At 37.3% G+C, this 26,672-nt stretch overlaps 1 protein-coding gene across 2 annotated transcripts in view; it reads left to right on the top strand.

Moving 5' to 3' along the window:
• The window catches only part of LOC137501863 (phospholipase B1, membrane-associated-like), a 152,995-nt gene that overhangs the window by 120,382 nt on the left and 5,941 nt on the right, over window positions 1-26,672 (top strand). The window contains exons 6-7 of one of the 2 annotated variants that reach the window (XM_068228975.1): window positions 1,572-1,723; window positions 6,900-7,068. In XM_068228975.1, coding sequence (XP_068085076.1) covers window positions 1,572-1,723; window positions 6,900-7,068 — 321 coding nt within the window. The remainder of the gene's footprint in view (window positions 1-1,571; window positions 1,724-6,899; window positions 7,069-26,672) is intronic. The other variant, XM_068228976.1, reaches the window with a different exon arrangement.

Raw genomic sequence — 26,672 nt, forward strand, 5'->3', positions numbered from 1 at the left:
GCTCACACCTGCGCATCTCTAACCGCACGGCCAACTCGCTCGGTAACCCTAAATGTATCACCAAAGATTTTTTACATGGGATCCGAAGACAGACGCTGCCAATGGTCTACAAAAGGAGCGTATTTTAGCAAATACACCTATCTTCATAGCTGTGTGCGTGTTGAGGTGTCGAAGCGCCCGAGTAGCGTTTCGTCCGAATTCCATGAACAGGCAGCTTAAGGGTTCGGCTGTCGGCAGCCCTGAAGATGATTTTCCGTGGTTTCCCATTTTCACACGAGGCAAATGCTGGGACTGTACCTTAATTAAGGAGACGACCGCTTCCTTCCAACTCCTAGGCCTTTCCTATCCCATCGTCACCATAAGACCTAGAAGCAAAAATAATAATAATAATAATAATAATAATAATAATAATAATAATAATAATGATAATGATAATAATAATAATAATAATAATAATAATAATAATAATAATAATAATAATAATACAACTCTCACTAATCCACCATAAACAAATGCCCCTCTAGTTATGTTATACAATAAAAAGGATATTCTAAATCATAAGATTACTCCAAACTAAATTATTAAACATTTTCAATAAGAAAAATATTTTTATAAATATAGTTGGGTTATCTAAAACACCCTAATGTACCAGTTAATGTTACTACTACTAGAACAAAAATTTCATATGAGACTGTTTTGAAAATTGTATCTGTTTTATGTATCCCACGTCAACACTAATGTCTTGTTCGCAATCTGGACAGGGTATATTTAGTTGTTCGGAATCTGGACGGTTTTTGCCTTGTCCGCAATCAAGACACAACCCAAAAAGGGTCGCAATGTCGAGGAAGTAGAGTGTTACAGAAAAACATTTATTTTGAATTTGAAGAAGTTTAACGGTTTAATACGCCCTGCTTTTGTCCTGCATTTCAAAAATCATTTGATTACACCCATAACCATCTGCTGACCCTAAATAAAAGGTACAAATAAGTCCTATTTAGTCTCCTTGTCCCGATATTAACGCATCGTACTCAAGCGGTAAACATAATTAATTTAATGAGTTTCAGCATCCGAATCCTAGCACGCAGCTGTCGCCAGTTATTTAAAAGACTGTCTGCCTGTACCAGTCCTTGAGTAGGGAATTCCATATCCCCACTGATAAGAGTGATCGCAAATGGGACAATGTCTCACCCGTCAAAACTAGTTTATTTTTGCATTCTACCTGAGTGACCGCAAATGGGACTGACCGCAAATGGGACGACACCGTTTGAGGAATTGCTACCTGTTACAAATCTAACTGGGTTAATTGAGTAACAAGTTATTCTGGTAACATGTTAACAGGCTGGAACACTGTTATCTTAACTGTTACTTTAAATACCGCCCATCTCTATACCATGCCTGCTGGTGCACTGCTATCAGGAGAGCGTCGTGAACTTTTACCAAAAATGCCACTCTGCCTGTTATGGAACGATATGCAGTGTATACTTGTACCGTTACCTTAACAATAGTTGTCTGAAAAGAAAGAACTGCATTTCAGTTACCGGTACAATTTTCCCTCTGCTTGTTTTTCACAGATGTGTCCGTAAGTGTCCGGTTGAAGCGGTCCATTATGTGCCGCATTCTTCACACGTTCTTCTGCCAGTGTTTCCACTTTGGCAGAGACACAGATAAGATGGCTACAATTACGCAGCTGGTTCGGGAGTATCAGAAAGCAGAGGAAGAACTTGTAAGTTACTTAGCATATATCACGTTTAGATTTTCTCCTTTTTTCCTGGCCTTTTTACCAGTTCTCTGGTGTCGGTGCTAATGTGGATTAAGCCTAGTTTTACGGCCGGATGGTCTTCCGTGGAGGGATGTAATATTTTCTATTGCTCATTTCTATAATGGTTAGTAGTGTGATTTATTTATTTATTTATTTATTTATTTATTTATTTATTTATTTATTTATTTATTTATTTATTTATTTACTACCGAGCGAGTTGGCCGCGAGGTTAGGGCCGTGCAGCTGTGAGCTTGCATTCGGGAGATAGTAGATTCGAACTCCACTGTCGGCAGCCCTGAATATGGTTTTCTGTTGTTTCCCATTTTCACACCCAGCGAATACTGGGGCTGTACTTTAATCAAGGCCACGGCCACTTCCTTCCCACCCTTTCTTATCCCATCGTCACCATAAAACCTTGTCGTGATCCTAAGGATTGAACAGACTGGGCACCTAGGTTCGAATCTAGGTTAAGTTTTGAACAATCAGACTGACCTGACACCATTTTAATATCACGTTACATTACCAAACCTCAGCAATATTTACAAGCACTATATATATTGTACACTAACTTATAGTCTTTTAACAGTGCTGAGTCTGAGGGAACTCCCTAACTCTCAAATTCCTGCAGTTATAAAATGTCCTTCCATTTCCCTATAAAAGTCTCTTGAAGTACTACTTTCAAATATAGGTCCATAAAATACAATTAATACTTAGCTCGGAGGACAATTTCTTCCTTGATTCTTCTCTTCTGTCTTCCGGCGCTGGTCTCCGGCTGCCGTCCATTTGACTTCCTCAAAAGAATTATGTAAACACAAAGACTCGGATTTGGAACCTCTCCTCGTGTGGACTCCTAATCTCAAGTATGAAGGTTGAAGCCTGCCATTACAAAGTCCTTTCTCCACCGAGTCTACTCCTGCTTACTATTTGAGCAACTTTCTACAGGTCCTACCAGCATCTCTATTGTCCTCCACCTGAATATAGTTACTTTGCAGACTCTCTCTGTCTGGAAGTGCTCCCTCTAAAACCCACTGCTGACAGCTGGTACCATTAACTGCTATATGTGGAAGCCTGAGGGAATGGCCAGCCTCTCTCTGCATTGTTCTATTCATCTGGTTTTACACTGCACCTCCTGGAACATGAAGCAGAAATGTTCCATATCTAGCCCAGCCCTGAATATTCTAGTAACCCATCATTGAGGTATAATAACACAAAGCCACAGTAAACGAGGGTAGGTTGTAGTGTTGAAGTGTCGAGTGTGTAGTGGGTGTTCCACCAGTCAGTTCGGAGTTCGGTAGTCGGGCTGGGACGGGAGTAGTGTTGGCTGCTGCCTTTGTCCCACCGGTGGCAGAGTATCTGAGCGGAGTACAGTTTGTGTACTGCCTTGGAGTACTGACTGGAATACTGTACATGTACCAACATAGAGTGAGCTACTGGAGCTTCACGGCAATAGACCTGGTTGTCATCTGTGTCCCGCCAGAGTCAGAGTATCACCACATACAGAATGGAGTACTGTGAGTACTGCCTTGGAGTATTGTGTGTGCTACCATGGACTTTAGACCGTCTTGAGTTAGCATGTGGAACAGCTGTTATAAGCAGAATTAGAGTAGTGTTACCTCTTATTGTTGTGCTGGTTAGCACTGTTGAGCTGTTGCTGTCTAATTGTTAGTGTTAAGTATTTCACTCTCTTTGATTCTGTAATTTACTGGACTTTCTCTGGAGTTGAACCAAGGAAAATTCATTGTGTGTTGTGGTGTTGTGTTCGAGCCTGTCTGCGAAAGGGTATTGTGTGTAAAGTGACTGAACCTCCAGGAGCGAAAGTGAAAGGACTGTCAATGAGGATTACCATCTTGCAGGTAATGCCAACAAGCTAGACTGGCTGCTGTGTAAGAGGACAGATACTTGTGAATAGGCAGTAATTAGTGAATGTGGTCATTCATAGTTGAATATAGAATTATGTACAGTATGTATAAATGTGTGTGTATGCATTTGTTGGATCGCCCTGAAATAAATGCGAGCAATAAAACAGATGGTATTTTATTTGCAACAATACATATTTTATAGTTGTTGTTGCTTTCGTTGCTTGGGTCATCAGTCCACAGACTGATTTTGTTACAGCCCTCCATGTCTTCAGATCCTCTGCTAACCCTTTCTTCATTTCTATGTAACTTTTATGTCTTACATTTACTCTGATCTCTTTATCGTATTCATATCTTGACAGCCCTCAGTGTCTCTTGATCCTCTAACAACCCTTTCATTTCTATGTAGGCCTAACTGTTATGTCCTACATTTTTCATATTCATATCTTGATCTCTTTCTACTTCTTATCTCCTAAACTTTTCTCAAAAAGTAACTGAATTTGTTCTGGGCATCTCAAGATGTGCCATGTCTCTTCTTCTTGTTAAAGTTCACCAAGATTTTGCCTAATAGTTCTTCACTCACTCGATTCAATAGTTAAAAAGTAACTATGACCAGTGGAAAACAGTAAATAAAAATGTAAACAGACTCTGGGATGGGTTTAAAGCAATAGTTGAGGAATGTGAAAATAGGTTTGTACCTTTAAAGGTGATAACAAATGGTAAAGATCCACTATATTATAACAGAGAAGTTAAGAGACTAAGAAGGAGGTGCGGGATGGGAAGAAAAAAGAGTTAGAACTGGCTGTGGAAGTAAGGAGAAATTGAAGGAACTTACTAGGAAATTGAATGTAGCAAAGAAGCCAGCTAAGGATAACATGTTGGCAAGCATAATTGGTGGTCATACAAATTTTAGTGAAAAATGGAAGGGTATGTAGAGGTACTTTAAGGTAGAAACGGGTTCCAAGAAGGGCATTCCAGGAATCATTAATGAACAAGGGGAGTGTGTATGCGAGGATGTTCAAAAGGCAGAAGTATTCAGTCAGCAGTATGTAAAGATCGTTGGTTACAAGGATAATGTCCAGATAGAGGAGGTGCCTAATACTAAAGAAGTATTAAAATTAACATATGATAACAATGACATTTACAGTAAGATACAAAAGTTGAAAACTAGAAAAGCAGCTGGAATCAATAAGGTTTCAGGGGATATACTGAAGACAATGGGTTGGGATATAGTACCATATCTGAAGTACTTTTTTGATTATTGTTTGCATGAAGGAGCTATACCAAATGAATGGAGAGTTGCTATAGTAGCCCCTGTATATAAAGGAAAGGGTGATAGACATAAAGCTGAAAATTACAGGCCAGTCAGTTTGACATGCATTGCATGTAAGCTTTGGGAAAGCATGCCATGAATAACTTTTGCGAGCTAGGGTGGTCAAATGATGCAATTGGGTTAAGAAGGACCCCCAACCCTTGCCTGTACTACTCTGTATTTTATTCAGTGGCAGTGGGCTCTCAGGAGCACAATAGCATGAGAACACCTGGTATTTACATATTCATAAATAATTTTTAAATTCTTTTCTGTGTTTCAACCTTCAATGTGGTTTCATCAATCAGTCAACTTGAATTGAAGCTCCGTTACACTAACCGCTGTTCGAATGCAGGGAGTACACTGGATATTGTGCTACTATGCTGAAGTCTATATGGATGTGCATGCAGATGACATCATGGTTTATGCATAGATATTCGCATAAGCAAGGAGCACAGAGTACACACCTAATGTAGGCCCCTCCAGCATATAGCACATAACTTCGCGAAGAAATATATACCAATTTTACCTTAAAATCCTTTTATATGAATGCCAGGGACCCACCCAACCCGCCCATAAAGTTACATTTATTTTCATAACCTAATGAAAGATTTCACACGCCATTGTCCATTAAGTCTCCCAGCTACAAGCACAGCCATTGGCCAACATTACATCATTCCCAGAATTTCTAATTCACTCCTTCCGTTACCAACCTGCATAAAGTATACACATAAGAAAAGTCTCTGTTAGAAGCTGTAACCTATCTTTGCAAATTCAGGCCAAGCTCTGTCATGAGAAAAGGGGCCATGCTCCTTTTGAGAGGCTTTTAACTATCACACTGCCTGCACAGCAAGGAAAAAATTTAATTTAGTAACTGTAACCTATCTTTGCAAATCCAGACCAATCTCTGTCATGAGAACCAGAGCCACACTTCCTTCAAGAGGTTTTTAACTATCGCTGCAGAGTATACTGCCTGCACGGCAAGAAAAATTTAATTTAGTAGTTGTAACCTTCTTTCGAATGCCGGGATGGAATAGCTCCCATGCTTTTCGTTGGACATTTCCTTAACAGCTGGTAACAGTTCGCAGCTTGAAAAGACACTCCTATCGGCAATCCTGTGAATTAAGCACAGATCAGAAATAAGAGCATCACCTAACGCCGAGCCTCTGTGTGCAATGAGTGGAGTGGCTACAACAGGCTTATGCTGGAGCACAGTAAGATATGTGTATTACCGTTGACCACAGTGTCCCCAGCTCTCCTGTTACTGTTGGCTACAGCCTTCCATAAGTTACTATTACACTGCATTGCTGGATGATTTTGCTAGCAATTCTGAACAGGTGGTTTGTATTCATGGGCACATTATTTTTATGCTTCTTGTCACACCTAGATGAACTTTGGCCATGCAATTAGCTTCCATTCCAACCCTACTCTCGGCAGCTCTAAAGATGGTTTTCTGTGTTTTCCATTTTCACACATTCCTTCCCACCCCTAACCCTTTCCTATTCCATCACCACCATAAGACCTATCTGTATCAGTACAGTACAACATAAAGCCAATTGAGAGGGGGGGAGTAGGAAGTTCTCGCATCTTTTAATGTTTGCTAAAATACAGTAGTGCAGCAAAGTTGCTGCGAATTTTAGTTTCACCGAGCTGAGTAGCTTTTCAGCCTGGCATTCGGGATGCAATGGGCTGGTGGTAATATTTGTCTTGTTTTACACTCACAGATTAGTCTCGGATAAAATGGATCCTTTGGCAAATTAGAGACATAAACAAAAATGTTGTTGCGAACCCCCTGAAAATTGTGATAACAATAGTCATCTACCCCACTTTCTTTAAAACATTTCCTAATTTAATATTTCCTGCTTCACCTAATTTTATAACACTGAATTCCATTACATTCGTTTTGGGTTTATTTATTTCTATCTTGTACTCCTCCCACAAGATGTGCGAGTGGTAATAGTGTGCTGTTCAACAGGTATCGAGTGGAAGGTACGATACTCGAGAAGACTTCACCGTAGTTATCCAGCCTTTCATAAAATTCTTCAACGCTCCCCTAAAAAAGTCTGAACAGTTGAAAGAAGTGATTGACATCTCATACATTACCTATGACTGTTTCCATTTCAGTCAAAAAGGACACGCTTTAGGTATGTATCAGTTATTTTCTTCACATATTTGTTAGTGTTATCATGATGAACTTATTATAAGGCTTACAGTACCAGTCAAAAAGTTTAAGATCACATTTGAATACCAGGAAATGTCACCTATAAACCTAAACATCAGTTTTAGAAACTTGATAACTCTTTCATCTAATCTGTACTAATAGTATAAAGAGAGAAGTTTTGTGAGTTTGTTTGTGAAGGCTAATTACAGAAACCACTCAACTGATTTCAGCATATTAGTTTGACATTAGAAATCCAATTTCCTACAAATTGTGATAGGTTATTATGCTAAGTTATTAGAGGAGCAAATGGTTTTAAAAAGAGTAGAATAAGTTGGAAGAACTGAGTGTTAGGGACCCTTAAAAATGAATACACTGCCGGAACTCTTGGTCGTAATGAAGAAGGTGTTGGTGATTACTGTTTTAAGAGGAGGTATGACCAGGCAACCATCCTCTATATAACACTAATCAGAGAGAAAAAGAGAAAGGGATCCGACACTTCACAACATGAAGGTATCTTTCAAAGAAGGACAAGGGCCATGAAGGGTGTGAAAATGAAAGACTCCCTTGGATTCACAAACTTAATAGCGTCGGGGTGGAAAATAACAAAATTTGACCAAGGAAGGTCAGATGAAAGTGAGGAACCTGGCACAAGTAAGTGGAAGCAATGCCAGGGCTTAGCTGAGGGAACTGTGGTCACCAAACTATGCTCCTGGAGCCTACCAAATCATCTAGATAGAATAGAATTTCTCACAGAAATATACATATGTACTTTCTTTATAAGTTTGCCAGATAATGACACAATTATGTATTAAAGAAGCATTTCAAGCATACGACCAGAGGGCTTACGCATCGAACATGGTACAGCTGGAAAGATTAGGGTGAAAGCCCAACAATCGTTATACTTCTTCACTCTGTGAGAGGTGTGATCGTGATCAGCACATTTTAGTATCTGTGTTGTGTGTTTAGTGATGCGACGGGCTTAACAAGGGTTGGTGCTTACAATTCATATCACTGGGCCAACGAGAATCTACACATCACCATGAGCAACAATTCAATAGTAAAGCCTGGGCAGGAATAGTCGGTAACCTTTTATTCAGACCTACATGCTACCTGTACAGTTGACAGGTCAGTCATACTGTCACTTTCTGCGACACCACCTAACTAAGCTATTCCAGAATGTTGCACTGGATTTGCTATGTGGTTCATGCACGATACGTCATCACATTTCAGATGAGTGGCCAGAGACTTTCTCTATGAGCATTTGTTGCTTGGCTGGATAGGCCATGCAGGACCAGTCATCTCCCTGCACACACTGCAGATCCCAATTTACTGGACTATTGCCTGTGGGGCCTTTTTAAGGCCATTGTTTATCAAACACCCATTATGAGCTATGCAGTGCTTCACCATCATGTGGAACAATGTTGCTGTCAACTACGTGCAGTGCTTGTGAATGTATGAACCAATCAATGATGCAGCGGTTCTGGTGTGTATTCAGGCGCAAGTAGTAGCGTAGCCGGGATTGGCCAATGGTGGTGGGGGGTATAGTTACAAAATGAAATGTCGTATGGCTTTTAGTGCCGGGATATCCCAGGATGGGTTCGACTCGCCAGGTGCAGGTCTTTCTATTTGACTCCCGTAGGCGACCTGCGCGTCGTGATGAGGATGAAATGATGATGAAGATAACACATACACCCAGCCCCCGTGCCATTGGAATTAACCAATTGAGGTTAAAATGCCCGACCCAGCCGGGAATTGAACCTGGGACCCTCTGAACCGAAGGCCAGTACGCTGACCATTCAGCCAACGAGTCGGACAGTTACAAAATGATGATAGAACATAATGACAGTGCTTGTACGTGTGTGGTGCGCGCTTGCATGAGTGTCATTATAAGGACACCGATTCAAGTAAATGATTATGATATTCAGATTGCAGTACTGATACACTCTAAAATCTTACATTAACATACAGAACAAGAACAATATGATCAAAGTGAACAGTTTTATAGCAAATGGTATGTTTAGATTACAATCTAAAATTCAACTTTCAAGGCTTCTTAGAAATTAGATTCAAGATATCTGTTGGTTTTGCAATTATGTCTCTGTGAATGTTCAAAAGAGTCAACCCATTAGTTGACATTCACTTGTTTAATGTTAGTTTTTGTTCATTTTCTTTTGAAAAGTTCCATGGAGGGGACAGGTTTCTAACCCCCCAGGCAATACCCCCTTGGCTACGCCTTTAGGCACAGGATGGTTATTTTGAGCACTTCTAGTAGTGTGATGTATCACTGCTGGTATACAAAAAAATGACTAGAGTTACTCGAAGTTGGACGTTACTAATAATTCCATCACAAATTTTGAATGCATGTAACTCAAACGATTCACCATAGGATGTAAGTTCATAGGGACAGTTTATATTGTTTTGGAACACCCAGTATTTTCCATATTTTATTAAGTTTGGCCATGTGGGGTCGCAGATTATATGAACTTTGCCCTGCTTAATAGCCAGATTTCCTGTTAGGAGGGATCAATTCACTATTGCGTGTGTCTTGTGGTAGATAGTGTGTTGAGTGTCTATATGAAGAGAAAGAAGCATGTTGGGAATAACACAAATACCAAGTCCCCAAGGCAGAGGAATTTACCAGACGTGATTAAAATCACCGACCAGGACGGAAATCGAACCTGGGGCCCTTCGGACATAAGATCAGTATGCAGACCATTCAACCTGCCAGCCACTTTACCAGCAGATGGTAGAACCGGCCCCAAGGAGGGTAAGTTACCTAGGAGAAGAATGGACTTACAGCTGTGGAATGTTAAAGAATCAGAGGGAGACGAAGGAAATGATGGGTAAACTCAGTGTTTAATGATATAGTTGTAAGAAGCATGGGTCTAATCGAGACCACAGAGCTGTTTGCAAATAGAAGATTGCGGAGAAGCATAATTAATACACAGATGATTGGAGACTGAAATTTTAATGGCATATCAGTCCATCACATGCCAGCCCTGTCGTTGTCCCTTTGATATTTCCTAGAAGAAATGACTAAGCCAGACCAGCCAGCCAGCATGAGAACATGCTGCAGTTTCTCCATTACTGTTCTCTTTGTCTGGTTTCCCTGTGGGCCTTCTGAAATAGGAAGTGAGAACCTTCCCTCTTTAGCCACATTTCAATGTTTCTAGTACTCCATCAATCTATATATATAAAATAACTTGTCCTGACTGACTGACTGACTGACTGACTGACTGACTGACTGACTGACTGACTGACTGACTGACTGACTGACTGACTGACTGACTGATTCATCATCGCCGAGCCAAAACTTCTGGACATAAAGGAATGAAATTTTGAGGATATATTCATATTAAGATGTAGGTGCTCGCTAAGAGAGGATTTTTGGATATTCCGTCGCTAAGGGGGTGAAAAGGGGGTGTGAAATTTTAAAATGAGTGTATCTATATCTCAAAACTTTAAAAGTTTACAGATGTGAAAATTGGTATTTAGAATCGTCTTTAAAAATAAGGAAACCCGTATTTTTTTATTTTCAGAAAATCCCAATAGGATGGGTGAAAGAGGGTGAAAAAGGGTTTGAATGCCTTTTAATCAGGATACCGGTACTTATATCTCAGAAACCGCAGACATTACAGACCTGAAAATTGGAACTTTTGTTCGCTTTTAAAAATAAAGAAGCACGTATTTTTTTGTTTTTGGAAAATCCAATTAATGGGAGGGTAAAAAGGGGGGTTAATTTTTGAAATGAGTGCACCTATATCTCAAAACGTTTAAAGTTTACAGATGTAAAAATTGGTATTTAGAATGTTCATTAAAAATAAAGAAGCACGTATTTCTTTGTTTTTGGAAAATCCCAATAGGAGGGGTGAAAAGAGGTGAAAAAGGGGTTGAATGCCTTTAAAGAGAATACTTATATCTCAGAAACTGAAGATATTACAGACCTGAAAATTGGTGTTTGGGATCTCCTTTAAAAATAAAGAAACATGTATTTTTTGTTTTTGGAAAATACAATTCATGGTGGGGCTGAAAAGGGGGTGAAATTTTAAAATTAGTGTATCTATATCTCAAAACTTTTCAAGCTTATATATGTAAAAACTGGTATTTAGAATCTCCTTTAAAAATAAAGAAACACGTATGTTTTTGTTTTCGGAAAATCCCAATAGGAAGGGTGAAAAAGGGTGAAAAACGGGTTGAATGCCTTTAATGTAGCTACTTATATTTCAGAACCTGAAGATATTACAGACCTGAAAATTGGTGTTCGGGATCTCCTTTAAAAATAAAGAAACACGTATTTTTTTGCTTCGGAAAATCCAATTAATGCGGGGTGAAAAGGGGGCGAATTTTTTAAATGAGTGTATCTATATCTCAAAACTTTTAAATTTGATAGATGTAAAAATTGGTATTTAGAATCTCCTTTAAAAATAAAGAAACATGTATTTTTTTGTTTTTGGAAAATCCCAATAGGAAGGGTGGAAAAGGGTGAAAAAAGGGTTGAATGCCTTTAATGAGGCTACTTATATTTCAGAACCTGGAGATATTACAGACCTGAAAATTGGTATTTGGGATCTACTTTAAAAATAAAGAACCAGATATTTTTTCGTTTTTGAAAAATCCAAATAATGGGGGGGGTGGAAAAGGGGGGTGAATTTTAAAATAAGTGTGTCTACATCTTAAAACTTTAAAAGTTTACAGATGTAAAATATTGGTATTTAGAATCTCCCTTAAAAATGAAGGAAAACGTATTTTTTTGTTTTCTGTAAATCCCAATAGGAGGGGTTTAAAAGGGTGAATAATTGGTTGAATTCTATTAATGAGGATACATATATCTCAGAAACTGAAGATATTACAGAACTGAAAATTTGTATATAGGATCTCCTTTAAAAACAAAGAAACACGTATTTTTTTGCTTTTGGAAAATCCAATTAATGGCGGTTAAACAGGAGTGACAAATTGGGGTGAATTTTTTGAAAGACTATATCTACAGAATATCTGAGAAACGTAAAATGTTGCAGACGTAAAAAGTGTGTATTTGGAATCTCCTGTAAATGTAAAGAAACATTGGTGATTTGTTTTTGGAAACTCCACTTAAGGGGAACTAAAAGTGGTGAAATTTTAAAATGAGAATTTCTACGGTATATCTAAAAAATGTTAAGATGTTACAAGTGAAAAATTGTATTTTTATCTTATTAAAAATAAAAAACGTGTATTTTTAGTTTTCGGAAATACCACTTGGGTGGAGGGGGGGGGGGGAAATTGACTGAAGATAGTGTTGATTTCTTTTAATTAGGCTACTGATATTTCAAAAATAAAGATGTTACAGACATGAAATTTGATATTTGGAATCTGTTTTAAAAAGTAAAGAAACAAGTATTCTCGGAAAATCCATTGGGGGGGGGGGGGTGAAATTATTGAAAAATTAATTGACTTAATTGTATGAGAATACTTACATCTAATAAAAACTATATTTGTTCCAGGCGTGAAAATTGGTATTTGGATCTACTTTAAAATCAAAGAAAAAAGCGTTTTGGGGGGGAGTAATCTTGTGGGGCGGGAGTGAAAAGGAGTTGAATTCCTTTCATGAGGACACATAAATCAAAAACTGAAGAAGTTAGAGTCGTAATAATTGGTACGGTATTTAGAAGATCCTTCACTATTAAAGAAACGAGTTTGTTGCAGGAAAATTCACTTAAGGGGTGGGGGGAGTGTGAAAGATGTGAAAAAAGTGAATTATTTTTATGGGGTACATATATCTCAAAACTGAAGGTTATAGACGTGAACATTGGAGTTTGGAATCTCTTTTAAACATAAATAAACACGCCTTCTTTTCTTTTTGCGGGGGGGGGGGGGTGAAACTAACAACGGTGGGGTGTAAAAGGAGGTTAGACCAATTGATTTTACTGTTTATTCATTCCATTCCTGACCCTGTCAAATGACTGGAAACAGGCTGTGGATTTTCGTTGTACTTATTCTGATCATAAACCGATCATATTTAATCTTTCCTGGGTTCGTTTTCAAGAGCTATCTTTTACTTGGGAGAACGTTCTTAGATTACTGTAGACTCTCCTGGCATATAAATAAAAATTTAAAACATTTGAAATAAACGATAGGAATGAGATTGACTGTCCAATTGTTCACCTCTATAATAAGCTCAATAATGCACGGAAGTATGTCATTCGTATCGCCAGAAATTCCGCGTACTTGCCTACGCGCGACAATGGTGCTGGTCACAATGTCAAAAATGACAATGGCAGCAGATGGAATTTACCGCCTTGCATCTTGCTGTGGGGTCCAGGACATCTTAATAATAATAATAATAATAATAATAATAATAATAATAATAATAATAATAATAATAATAATAATAATAATAATAATAATAATAATAATAATAATAATAATAATAATAATAATAATAATAATAATAATAATAATAATAATAATAATAATAATAATAATAATAATAATAATAATAATAATAATAATAATAATAATAATAATAATAATAATAATAATAATAATAATAATAATAATAATAATAATAATAATAATAATAATAATAATAATAATAATAATAATAATCTGGACCGTCGTCAAATGTGCGGACCGCGCTGGAAACGGGTCTGGACGGGTCATGACTACAAATGCAGTCCGGCCGCGGGTTCAGTACTGCCAAGGCACCGAAGAAGACACCACGCCGAATCTCCTCAAGAATTTGATCCATATTAAAAATGCTTATAGGAAAAGATGGCAAACATTTAGGGACCGAACTGACTGGTTGGAATACGTGGTCCTAGCCCAGGAAGTACGAAATCGATTGTTGGAAAGAAAGATTGATTATAAATTATAGATTATAAATTTCAGTATAATACCGTAGCGAAGCACGGGTATCTTGCTAGTCAGGATATAAAAGGGAGGCTAGCCATGAACAGTCAGTCAGTAGTTGAAGTCAGCAATGTGAGAGGAATGGTAATACTGCTGGCTGTCATCAGTATCACACCAGAGTCAGAGTATCGTCGTGTACCGAGCAGAGTGCTGTGTGTGTACTGCCTTGGATTATTGAATAGTGTATTATATGTACATCGATGTGGAGTGAATGATTGGAGCTGGATGACAGTAGTGCTGATTGTCATCTGTGTCTCACCAGAGTCACAGTATCATCATGTACTGAGAAGAATGCTGTGTGTATACTTCCTTGGAGTACTGCTTGAGTACTGCCATGGACTGTAGACCGACTTGGATTCTGTATGTGGAACAGTTGGTGTGAATAGAGTGGTGCCATTATATTGTTGTGAGGAATATTGTAGTGTTGGTTAACAATGTTCAACTTTTGCTGGTTAGTAGTCAGTTTTAAGTAGTTCACTGTGTGGAGCGGTCGTGTAAATTGAGTGTGTCGACTGTGTGAGTGGCGGACTTTCTTTGGAGTTGAGCCAAGGAACTGTTGTTGTGTGTCTTGGTGGCCAGAATCTCTGTGTTCAAGCTTGTCTGTGTGTAGCTGTTGGAGTGTGTAAAGTGACTGAGCATGCAAGTGAAAGTGAAATGTGGAGACTGTCAATAACGATTCTAGCATCCCTCAGGTAAAGACAGCCCACCTGGACTTTGCTGTGAGAGACTTGTAGATAGGCAGCGATTAACGGAGTGTGGTCATTCATGGTTGAACATAATCGTATGTGTACTAACTGAGTCATCCTGAATTAAATTAGATAGTTCTTTAATCATAAGAGTATGTATGTATGTATGTATGTATGTATGTATGTATGTATGTATGTATGTATGTATGTATGTATGTATGTATGTATGTATGTATGTATGTATGTATGTATGTATGTATGTATGTATGTATGTATGTATGTATGTATGTATGTATGTATGTATGTATGTATGTATGTATGTATGTATGTATGTATGTATGTATGTATGTATGTATGTATGTATGTATGTATGTATGTATGTATGTATGTATGTATGTATGTATGTATGTATGTATGTATGTATGTATGTATGTATGTATGTATGTATGTATGTATGTATGTATGTATGTATGTATGTATGTATGTATGTATGTATGTATGTATGTATGTATGTATGTATGTATGTATGTATGTATGTATGTATGTATGTATGTATGTATGTATGTATGTATGTATGTATGTATGTATGTATGTATGTATGTATGTATGTATGTATGTATGTATGTATGTATGTATGTATGTATGTATGTATGTATGTATGTATGTATGTATGTATGTATGTATGTATGTATGTATGTATGTATGTATGTATGTATGTATGTATGTATGTATGTATGTATGTATGTATGTATGTATGTATGTATGTATGTATGTATGTATGTATGTATGTATGTATGTATGTATGTATGTATGTATGTATGTATGTATGTATGTATGTATGTATGTATGTATGTATGTATGTATGTATGTATGTATGTATGTATGTATGTATGTATGTATGTATGTATGTATGTATGTATGTATGTATGTATGTATGTATGTATGTATGTATGTATGTATGTATGTATGTATGTATGTATGTATGTATGTATGTATGTATGTATGTATGTATGTATGTATGTATGTATGTATGTATGTATGTATGTATGTATGTATGTATGTATGTATGTATGTATGTATGTATGTATGTATGTATGTATGTATGTATGTATGTATGTATGTATGTATGTATGTATGTATGTATGTATGTATGTATGTATGTATGTATGTATGTATGTATGTATGTATGTATGTATGTATGTATGTATGTATGTATGTATGTATGTATGTATGTATGTATGTATGTATGTATGTATGTATGTATGTATGTATGTATGTATGTATGTATGTATGTATGTATGTATGTATGTATGTATGTATGTATGTATGTATGTATGTATGTATGTATGTATGTATGTATGTATGTATGTATGTATGTATGTATGTATGTATGTATGTATGTATGTATGTATGTATGTATGTATGTATGTATGTATGTATGTATGTATGTATGTATGTATGTATGTATGTATGTATGTATGTATGTATGTATGTATGTATGTATGTATGTATGTATGTATGTATGTATGTATGTATGTATGTATGTATGTATGTATGTATGTATGTATGTATGTATGTATGTATGTATGTATGTATGTATGTATGTATGTATGTATGTATGTATGTATGTATGTATGTATGTATGTATGTATGTATGTATGTATGTATGTATGTATGTATGTATGTATGTATGTATGTATGTATGTATGTATGTATGTATGTATGTATGTATGTATGTATGTATGTATGTAATAATCCAATTGTTTTTGTCTGTGTTCAGGTGCCAATATGCTGTGGAATAACATGTTGCAACCTGTGGGTAATAAATCTTTATCCAGCCTTAACCATGTGATGGACAAATTCATGTGCCCTTCAGCTGAGGCACCGTTTCTCTTCACCAACAAAAATTCACAGACCTTCTTCAGGACAGGGAGACAATTCTAGTATGGAATGATTCTGAAAGTAGGGCTCATGGAGAAACTTATGGTGTGTACAAATAGTTTGGAGAGAACTTTACATGCCAGGAAAATAATGATGCCTTAAAGCATGAAGATGTATCCACTGCACAGTGATCCAGAGTCCCTGAAAACAGACCAAAACCTCTTTCAAGTTGTTTGAGTTGAACCCTTCAGTTTTAGGGTTGAAAATATTGCTTCGGGCTGCTCTGTCTCTCATTGTCTCCCATGAAATTTCTAGCAGGTCTCTTCTGTCTTTTTGTAGCGCATAATACTGCATAGATTAGAGATGTTTGGCATGTGGCCGAGCGGTGTGTCGCTTGTCAAGTGGTGTGGGAACAGGATGGGTGGTCTTGGAGAATACCAAGTGAAAACAGTGGCTGAATTCCCTTCTCCAATTAAAATATATTGGTTTCTTATATACAGTATTTACACATTTTGGTGGTTCTTTGAGGTAGCATGCAAATCACGTTGCTCATGAATAAATTCTCTGTCAGTCACTTCTTATTCTTCTTCTTCATCCATTCCCTTTTCCAGATTCTCTCTGGGTAGGGTAGTGTATCAAAGCCCTCCAACTTACTTGATCTTTCCGCCACACCTCTTCCAGTACTTTATTTGCTATCGACTCCTCTATTTGCAATACAGTCCAAAACAGAGCTCCTCCATCTCATTCTAGGCTTTCCCCTAAGGCAGTCTCTGTAACCATGAATGTTCTCTTTGGTATTCTGGCTCCTGGCATTCTCATCATGTGTCTAAACCATTTTAGCTTTGCTTTATCAATCTCTTCTCGAAGTTTACACACTCCCACGTTTCTTTTTATTTCCTCATTTCGTATTCTATGTTGTCTTGTCTTTCCCTGTATAATCCTCATGAACCTCAGTTCAGCTGCTTGTATCTTAGTTTGGTTCCGCTTAGTCAATGTCCAGGCTGCTGAAGCATGGGTCAATATAGGTTTGTAATATAATAGGATGAGTATAAAACCTTCTTGCACTTCATTGGCACATCTTTGTTCCATACAATGTCTCTCTCACACACTGGTAGAAACTTGCAGACTGCTGTATTCTTAAATCAATTTCTCCATCCAAATTTCCATCTTGTGACATCATGCTGCCCAAATATTTAAAATTGTTCACTACTTCAAAAGGTTTAATTTTTATCACTCGCCTGGATTTTCTGTTACCTTTCATCATGATCAGAGTCTTGCTTTTCACAGTACTAATCTTCATTCCAAAATTTCTAAATACTCCTTGCTTGTTTTGCAGCCTCTCATCATTATCTGTTGTAACTATCCGATATAAAAGTGATTTAATTACCTGAATTGTTTCTAATCTATTCTTAATTATTCTAATCAAATGAAACCCGGTCTCAAATCATTCAATACTGATCTGCACTCAGAGCAGTTGCCCAGGTGGCAGATTCCCTATCTGTTGTTTTCCTAGCTTTTCTTAAATGATTTCAAAGAAATTGGAAATTTATTGAACATATCCCTTGGTAAGTTATTCCAATCCCTAACTCTCCTTCCTATAAATGAATATTTGCCCCAATTTGTCCTCTTGAATTCCAACTTTATCTTCATATTGTGATCTTTCCTATTTTTAAAGACACCGTTCAAATTTATTCATCTACTATTGTCATTCCACACCATCTCTCTGCCAACAGCTCGGAACATATCGCTTATACAGATATGATTCTCATTTTCCTCTAATTCTTTACACATTTCCTCCATTTCTTGAGCTGAGTTTTGAATTACTTGAAGTATTTCATTTAATTTACTGATGTTTGCATACATTATAAGCTTCCACGTTGTGCTATAAAACTTTGCTGATCCCACATGATCATAATAAATTCCTGGTGTCTCCTAGTACTGCTTTATCTGGTAATCAATTGATGAAATTCTTCCTATACAAGCCATCATGTGGATGAAGAAGATCTCCAACATTAAGGTTGTCAGCTTCATCTTCAAATTCTGAAACGATTAATCTTCTTTTAGCTCAACGATAGTGGAGCTATTACTTATAACATGCTTTCTACAAAAACAATTTTGCTCTATTCATACGCACTTTCATAGTTTTATTCCCTTTCTTTTGGAGAACACAATTTACTCCTACAACTTTTATAACTGTATATGGTCCTATCCATTGATCTGATAGCTCCTTTGACCTGCCTCTCCTCACTGATTCATCATGCAGTAGTACTTTATCTCCTACTTTGAAACTTACTTTGTGTGTTTGTTTGTCTCATGACCTTTTGGTTTTTCTTTTCGACTGGATGAGAGCTTTTCGGGCTATCTCATGGTTCTCCTGAAGTGTGCTTTTAAATTTCTCTAACATACTTTCCTCCTTGCTATAATTAATTGTTTCTGACTTCCTTTGTAGTACTCCTGGGATGTTCACCTTCCTTCCAAAGATCAATTGAAATGGAGTATATCCTGTACTGGTACTTGGTGTTGTATTATATACAAACATAGCAGCTGACAGAAATTCATCCCATTTTGTTTGGTCATAGCTTACATAATGTCTCAAGTATTCGGTGATACTGGTGTGTGATCTTTCTACTGATCCATTCAATTCTGGTCTGTACACAGTTGTATGCACTTTATTTAGGCAAAGAAGTTTTCATAGCTTCTTCATAATTTCACTCATAAAGTCGCTTGGTCTGTCAGAATAATGTTCGGTATTCCATATATCAGAATTACACTACCCATCAAAGCTTTAGCTACCGTTTTTGCTTCTTGATTTGGTATAGCTGTGGATACTAGATATTTTGACAACAATTCTTGCATGTTAATATATATTGACTAATATGTTCTGTTTCATGTAGTGGACCTACAATACCTAACACAATTTTCTCCATTATGCCATGAGGTGTATCTGTAATTTGCATACTCATTTTAGTATATGGTTGTGTTACTTTATTCCTCCGACATGATTCACATTTAATACAGATGTTGATTCCCATAGGGAATCTGTAATATTTGTTCCGAATGAGTAAATTTATAATACCAATATAAATGGTCCGTTATTGGACATTATAAATTTTCCAGCTAACTCATTCCTGGTTGCCAGCGTTTCGCCCTCGTGTGCTAGGCTGGGCTCATCAGTTGGTACCTAGCACACCTACCAAGACGCATGGCTAGTGCATACCGTGGAGGCCACTGCGTAGGCCAATTGTAGCCACCGGCAGTGCCAATGCACTATGAGACACTCTGTCTCACTACTAAAAATTGATGCCTGCTTGGCCATCAGATAATACAGATGTTGATTCCCATAGGGAATCTGTAATATTTGTTCCGAATGAGTAAATTTATAATACCAATATAAATGGTCCGTTATTGGACATTATAAATTTTCCAGCTAACTCATTCCTGGTTGCCAGCGTTTCGCCCTCGTATGCTAGGCTGGGCTCATCAGTTGGTACCTAGGAATGAGTTAGTTGGAAAATTTATAATGTCCAATAACGGACCATTTATATTGGTATTATAAATTTACTCATTCGGAACAAATATTACAGATTCCCTATGGGAATCAACATCTGTATTATCTGATGGCCAAGCAGGCATCAATTTTTAGTAGTGAGTCAGAGTGTCTCATAGTGCATTGGCACTGCCGGTGGCTACAATTAGCCTACGCAGTGGCCTCCACGGTATGCACTAGCCATGCGTCTTGGTAGGTGTGCTAGGTACCAACTGATGAGCCCAGCCTAGCACACGAGGGCAAAACGCTGGCAACCAGGAATGAGTTAGCTGGAAAATTTATAATGTCCAATAACGGACCATTTATATTGGTATGATTCACATTTACGAATGTACGGTACTCTTCTACATCCTGTCACATTCCTGGCCAAGATGTGTACTGACTCAGTGTCTTAAAAGTACGTTATGTTCCTTGATATCCCCCGATTTATGATTCATGAAATTGTCTGATCATTTTTCTCTTTTCTTCTGCCGTTTTCCCTTGTCCTTGTGATCCGTCTGTTTCTATCTATTCATGTCCCATAGCTCTGCTCTTTTGTGAGCTCACCTTGGTGTTCTAGCCTGTCTCTTCATTATCAATTACTGCTTCACTCATAACAGGGAATACTTCAGCATTCCTTCTATTCTACTTAAAGTATTTGCATTACGGTTAAGCTTTCCTTTCTTATACTGAATCTTGTAATCGTATTCCTCTAATTTCAGTTGCCATCACAAAAGTTGTGAACTTGGATCCTGTACTGAAAAGATCCATTTCAAAGGTTTGTGATCTGTTACTATCGCAAATATATTACCATACTCATAAGGTCTGAAATACTTGACTGCAAAAATTATTGCACATAGTTCTTTTTCAGTTACACTGTAGTTCTTTTTGGCTTTATTTAGAATGCGTGATCCATATGTGATTGGCAGATCTCTACCTACTGGTCCCTGAGATAAAACACATCCTATCACATAATCACTTGAATCTGTAGTAATGTTGAAGGGTTCTGAGAAATCTGGATACAGTAGTATCCGAGCTGTCGTTAATTTCTCTCTTTAAAAAATTAAACTCTCTTTCTTGGGCATAGCCTCATTCATACTTTACTCCTTTCTTTAGTAATTCATACAAAAGCTGCAATTTTTACTATGATTATCTATAAACCTTCTACAATATCCTGAAAGTCCCAGAAAACTTTTCAGCTGTTGAGTCGTTTGTGATTGTGGAAAATTCTTGACTGTTTCCACTTTCTTGGGGTCAGGTTCAATTCCCTTATCTGAAATTACATGTCCCAAAAATTGAGTTTCTGCTCTTACGAATTTGTACCTATCTGGGTGAATTTTTAAGTTATGTTCCCTTAATCTTTCAAAAACCTCAATCAATCATTGATTATGAGTGTCAAACAAGTCTCCATGCCATACAATATCATCCAAATAAACTAAGCTTTTTAATTCATTTAATCCACTTAATACTGTTTGCATTAATCTCATGAAAGTAGTGAGTGACAACCCCATTGGCATTTTGAATTGATAATGTCTATCTAAAGCAGTAAAGGCTGTCTTTCTTGGCCCATTTCATCTAAATGGACTTGATATTATCCGCTTGCTAAATCAATACTAGTAAGGTATTTAGCTCTTCCTGACTGATCAAGAATATCTGTAATGTTAGGTAAGGGATAAGCATCATCTATTGTGACTTCTGAAGTCCACGACAAGGCAAAATTTTCGCTTGCCTGATGCATCCACCTTTTTCTATTTCTATAAAATTGGTGCGTTCCATGGCAAAGTGGACTCTTCAATGATATCCTCTGCTAAGAATTTCTCTATTTGTTTCTGTACTTCTTCTTTTCGTGCTTCTGGTAGTCTATATGGGTGGACATTAATTGGTGCCGTATCCTGCTGAAGAAGAATAATACAATGCTTAAGCATGTCTGTACACGTTAACTGGTACATGTTTCATTATACCTTGCACAAATTTGCTACCATGTGACTTGTCCTGATCTGCTCAGTAACTCTCTTAATTCTTGGTTTTTCCAGACTCATTGTACAGCACTGTTTTATGCTACAAGTATCTTCTTCTTCTATTACTCCACAGGGGGGGAATCTTCTCCCCCGTTGTCTCCTCCAAGTGAAATATTGGGCTGTTAAAGTAAACCTTATCTTCAGTAGTATTTAATACACTAATCATTGTTTCGTATTTTTTGTGGTGGTAATACAGCTGGATATTCTCATTCTTGGACCTAATTCCTGTTTAGAAATTATTCCATCACCATATTCTTTATCAACTTCTACACATACCATGGTTTCTGCTCTGGGTTTCAGCTTCATTCCTACTGTAGCCGCTGCTCTGAACAGATATATATATTCTCCTAAACTCAAGATCTTTTGCTCACAATTTATCACAGAATTCCATAACACATTCTGTCCTAGAATTCCATCTTGTGGGATGTTGAACTCATGTCCTACTACATGAAATTTGTAAGACCTATCTCCTATCCTTAAACTAGTTGACCCTTTTGTTTTCGATGATCCCTCCGTAATTCCTTTCATTTTCATGGTATTCCGTCTATTTACTCAGCAGTTCTTGGGAAGGCTAGTTTCCCTTTATTATGCTAACATCAGCACTTCTGTCAATTAAGAATCTCCTATAGGGTTCATTTTCTGATACCTTGATTATGACTGTAAATGGTCGATTGCTCTTTTTTATATTCATTCTCTTCCACCTTAGGAGCCTTTCCACTTTCTTGGCTTGTACTCACCCTTGCTGTATTAGGCCATTCTTGTTTAATACAAATATAAATGGTCCATTATTGGACATTATAAATTTTCTAGGTAAATCATTCCTAGTTGCCAGCATTTCGCCCTCATGTGCTAGGTTGGGCTCATCAGTTGGTACCTAGCACACGTGTATCAAAAACCAGCAATCTTTTATTAAATGTGACACCCCGTCAAAATTATAACATTGTTTTATCTTCGCCTGGTGTCCTAATGTTCAATTCCAGCACTCAATTTTCTTATGTCCCTTCTTTCAACCTTGAAAGCATTTAATATCTTTCCTTAGCACATTGATTCGTGTATTTTCCATGTTTCCTGCTGTAACACTACAATCTCTACTTTCATGTCCTGTTCTCTTACATTTTTGACACTTCACAACCCTTCATCTCTTGCCATGCGTCCTATTTTATGACATTTAAAACATTTCATTGTACTTGTTACTTTATTAGTGGTGCAAATTTTGTGTTGGTTGTATTCTACACACCCTCTCGTGTTCACGCTTTTCTTTAAGTAACAATCCATACTACTGTGTCCCATCTTACCACAGTTATTGCATGTTCTGGTATGAATTATACCCGGTTACTTCGATTTGGCTGCAATAAGAGGTTTCCTCTTCTATCACATATGTTACTGCGCTCTGAAAGTCTTTGCGTGCTGATCACGTACGTTCAATTTAACATCGGAATTACTTAATCCTCTAATGAAGTACACATGCACTAAGTGCTTCTCTATCTTCCTAATCCTGTTGGTTTCTCCTGGACTCACTATTTCTAAAGCTGCATTGCGAAAGGCTGTGAAGAACGACTCTATTCGTGTTGCCCACTCCTGTACATTCTTGCTTTTTCCTTGACGAGTTTCTGACATCTCGCTAACATAATGTTCAAGTGTTTGTTTCTCCACATAGTATTTATTTAATAAGGTCTTCTCAGTCGGCCAATTATTTACCTCACACCTAACCATAAGCTTACGCCTGGCTTCTCCCTTAATTCTACATATTGGTAGAAGAATGTATGTTGTTCTGGTTAAATTTCTTAAAAGCTGCATCTACATCTGGCCATAATTCCCTTAACTGACTCTTATTCTTTCCATCACCAATTTTGATTGCTTCTGCTAATCTGCATACGGAATTCACTGGCATATAAATATATGTTACACTTTGAGTAGGTGCCTCAGTTTCCTCAACTTTACTAGCATCGGACATAACATCTTCAGAATGGTGTGATATGTTACCTTTATACTTTGAATTTAGTCTCAATAACTTAAATTGTGGCTCTGAGTATGACTTACCACTTGTTGACTTCTTCTTCAATGGGCTGTCGGCAGTTGATCTCCGCTTGTTCTGGACTACTGGACATGGACTTCCCTGTGACTTAGTCTTCTTTCAGCTTCTTCTTGTCGTACTGCTCTCTGAGGTATTCAAATCTGGGAACCCCACATCTGACACCATTTATGCTGTGCGGCTGAGCGGTGTGTCACTTGTCAAGTGGCGTGGGAGCAGGATGGGTGGTCTCGGAGAATACTTAGTGAGAACAAATGACTGAATTCCCTTCTCCAATTAAAATATATTGGTTTCGTATATACAGTATTTACATGTTCTGGTGATTCTTTGAGGTAGCATGGAAATCATATTGCTCGTCAATAAATTCTCTGTCAGTCTCTATACTGCCAATATCTATAGTCTTCTTAAGACTGTAATGAATCTCTCGTGTCTCCACTTACTGGCTTCTGAAGTTACTGGAGTACAAACCTGACTAAAGCCTGACGTCTATTTTCTTCCTTCTTACACTACGCTACGGGTCGACCTGACTGTCGACCTATCCTTGATATCTATGCCTGACTGTCGACCTCCGTGCACCTCTCTGCTCTGGCTACTCGCTTCTGATTACTGAACTTCCTTATCTTCTCCTCTAGCTACTCTCTTATACTCTGTCGCGGGCTGACTAATTTTTATTGCCTAATAGTGGTGCCTTTCTTAATGTCGCCACAAAGTTATCCCTGTTTATAGTTCCCAGACTTTGTTTGTCCTGCTTACACATCTGTGTTTACTTCTAATGAGCAGTCCCTAATTTCACTCTATGACTGTCACAAACATGTTTTCCATACACCTGAACAATTAAATACATAGAGGTTTCATAAGGCTTATCAGCTTTCCCTGTACAATTCCATTCTGGTCATAAATATGTACTGTAAGTTACATAAACCTCTTCTGGTTTCATCAACTCTCTGTTCGATGTTGGCTGGAGTTCGGTCGATGAACAGAACACACTGAGTATCCGATAGCAAGGCCTTGGGTATTAATTTTTCACAAGGAGCAAACATGGACAAGTTTTGTTTACTGATTGTAAAAGAGGAAGGACTGAAATTCTTCTGGAGATAGAAACCTAAGCGACATAAGGTGGCAGTCAAATTAAACCTCTAATATAAATAAAAATTTCATGGAAGTTTCTACCATAACCTACTTGTAACCATCTATAGAGAAGTAAACTAAAATCAAGGCAATTTTGGGTAAAAAAACAAATGCATTAAAAAACATTTGAGTCTTGGAAATTTTTCATTGCCAACAAATAATTGAGACACTTTCATTTTCAAAATCTCTGTCAGGATAAAGGCCAAAAGTTTCACGACTACCTGAGTTGTCTGGAATATCCCAGGGCATTAACTCCTGGAATTGTTAGCCTAGAGACCTGTTTTGAGAAGTTGGCATTCTGAGGTTTTGGCCAGGTTTTCAGGGTCTCTGGACCACTGTGCATGTGCAGCTTCAATAATCCTTACTAAGAACAGTTCCCATATGATGGTTCTGAACATGTTAATCAGGGCCGATGACCTTTGATGCTAGGCCCGTTAAAACAACAAGCATCATCAAGCAACATGTTAATTCAAGAACAGCAGATTCTGTGAGCTAAGAAGTCCATGCAGATGTACTCATTTTATGAATAAGAATATAATTATGTATTTTTTTTATTTACTGCTTGTTTCTAATTCATATTTTAAACCACCTCCCACTACTCTATATCCCAAATTACCAAACAGAATTCCATCTTCTTCTCAATGGATGTAGGCTGTCACTTTCGTCCAGGCCTTTTCGCTAACAGTTACTCTAATAAGCCAGCTATGATGAGGTTCCTCAACCATAAAATGAGCCTTTGGCCATTTTCCCTTCATCCTTTTACTTTTTCTTGCAGTACAAGTTGTTGAAGATGGTACTTCTCATTATGAATAATGTGGTCAAAGTATCCTGTCTTTCTTTCTTTCATAGTTTTTATTATTTCAGCTTGATTTCTTGTAAGTTTAAATAAAGTCATAATACTTTCTTCAGAAATATGTAAATTAAAAGTCCACCTTTAGTCGTTACAACAAAAGTTGATTAGAAACATGATTAGTGATTCATGTTTTGGGCCTTTTGGGGCTTTTTTTAGTCTTGAAAAGAATATAAAGTTTGTAAAAAATAATCTAGAGAACACACCACATTAAAAGTCTATAAAAGAGAATTGATCTTGACTATAAACTTTATATTCTTTTCAAGACTGAAAAAGGCCCAAAAGGGCTGAAATATGTATCACTAATTGTGTTTCTAGTTAACATTTGTTGTATTGACTAAGGTGGACTTTTAATTTACATATTTCTGTACTGTAAAGTAAATACGGATCAATTGTGAGATTCTTAAATTGCAATACTTTCTTCATGCGACAGAATGCCGGTTGTGTGTTATCAAGTCGGATTTTAGTGTGTCTATCCCTTAGTCCTGTTCCCTGATAATGGAGTCCTAATGCCAACCTTAGCTGAGGAGCTAATGAAAATGAATGAATGATGGTAAATGAAATTGAGGAAGGAGGTGGAA

Source organism: Anabrus simplex, chromosome 8, assembly GCF_040414725.1.
Source record: "Anabrus simplex isolate iqAnaSimp1 chromosome 8, ASM4041472v1, whole genome shotgun sequence".
Classification (NCBI taxonomy): Eukaryota; Metazoa; Arthropoda; class Insecta; order Orthoptera; family Tettigoniidae; genus Anabrus; species Anabrus simplex.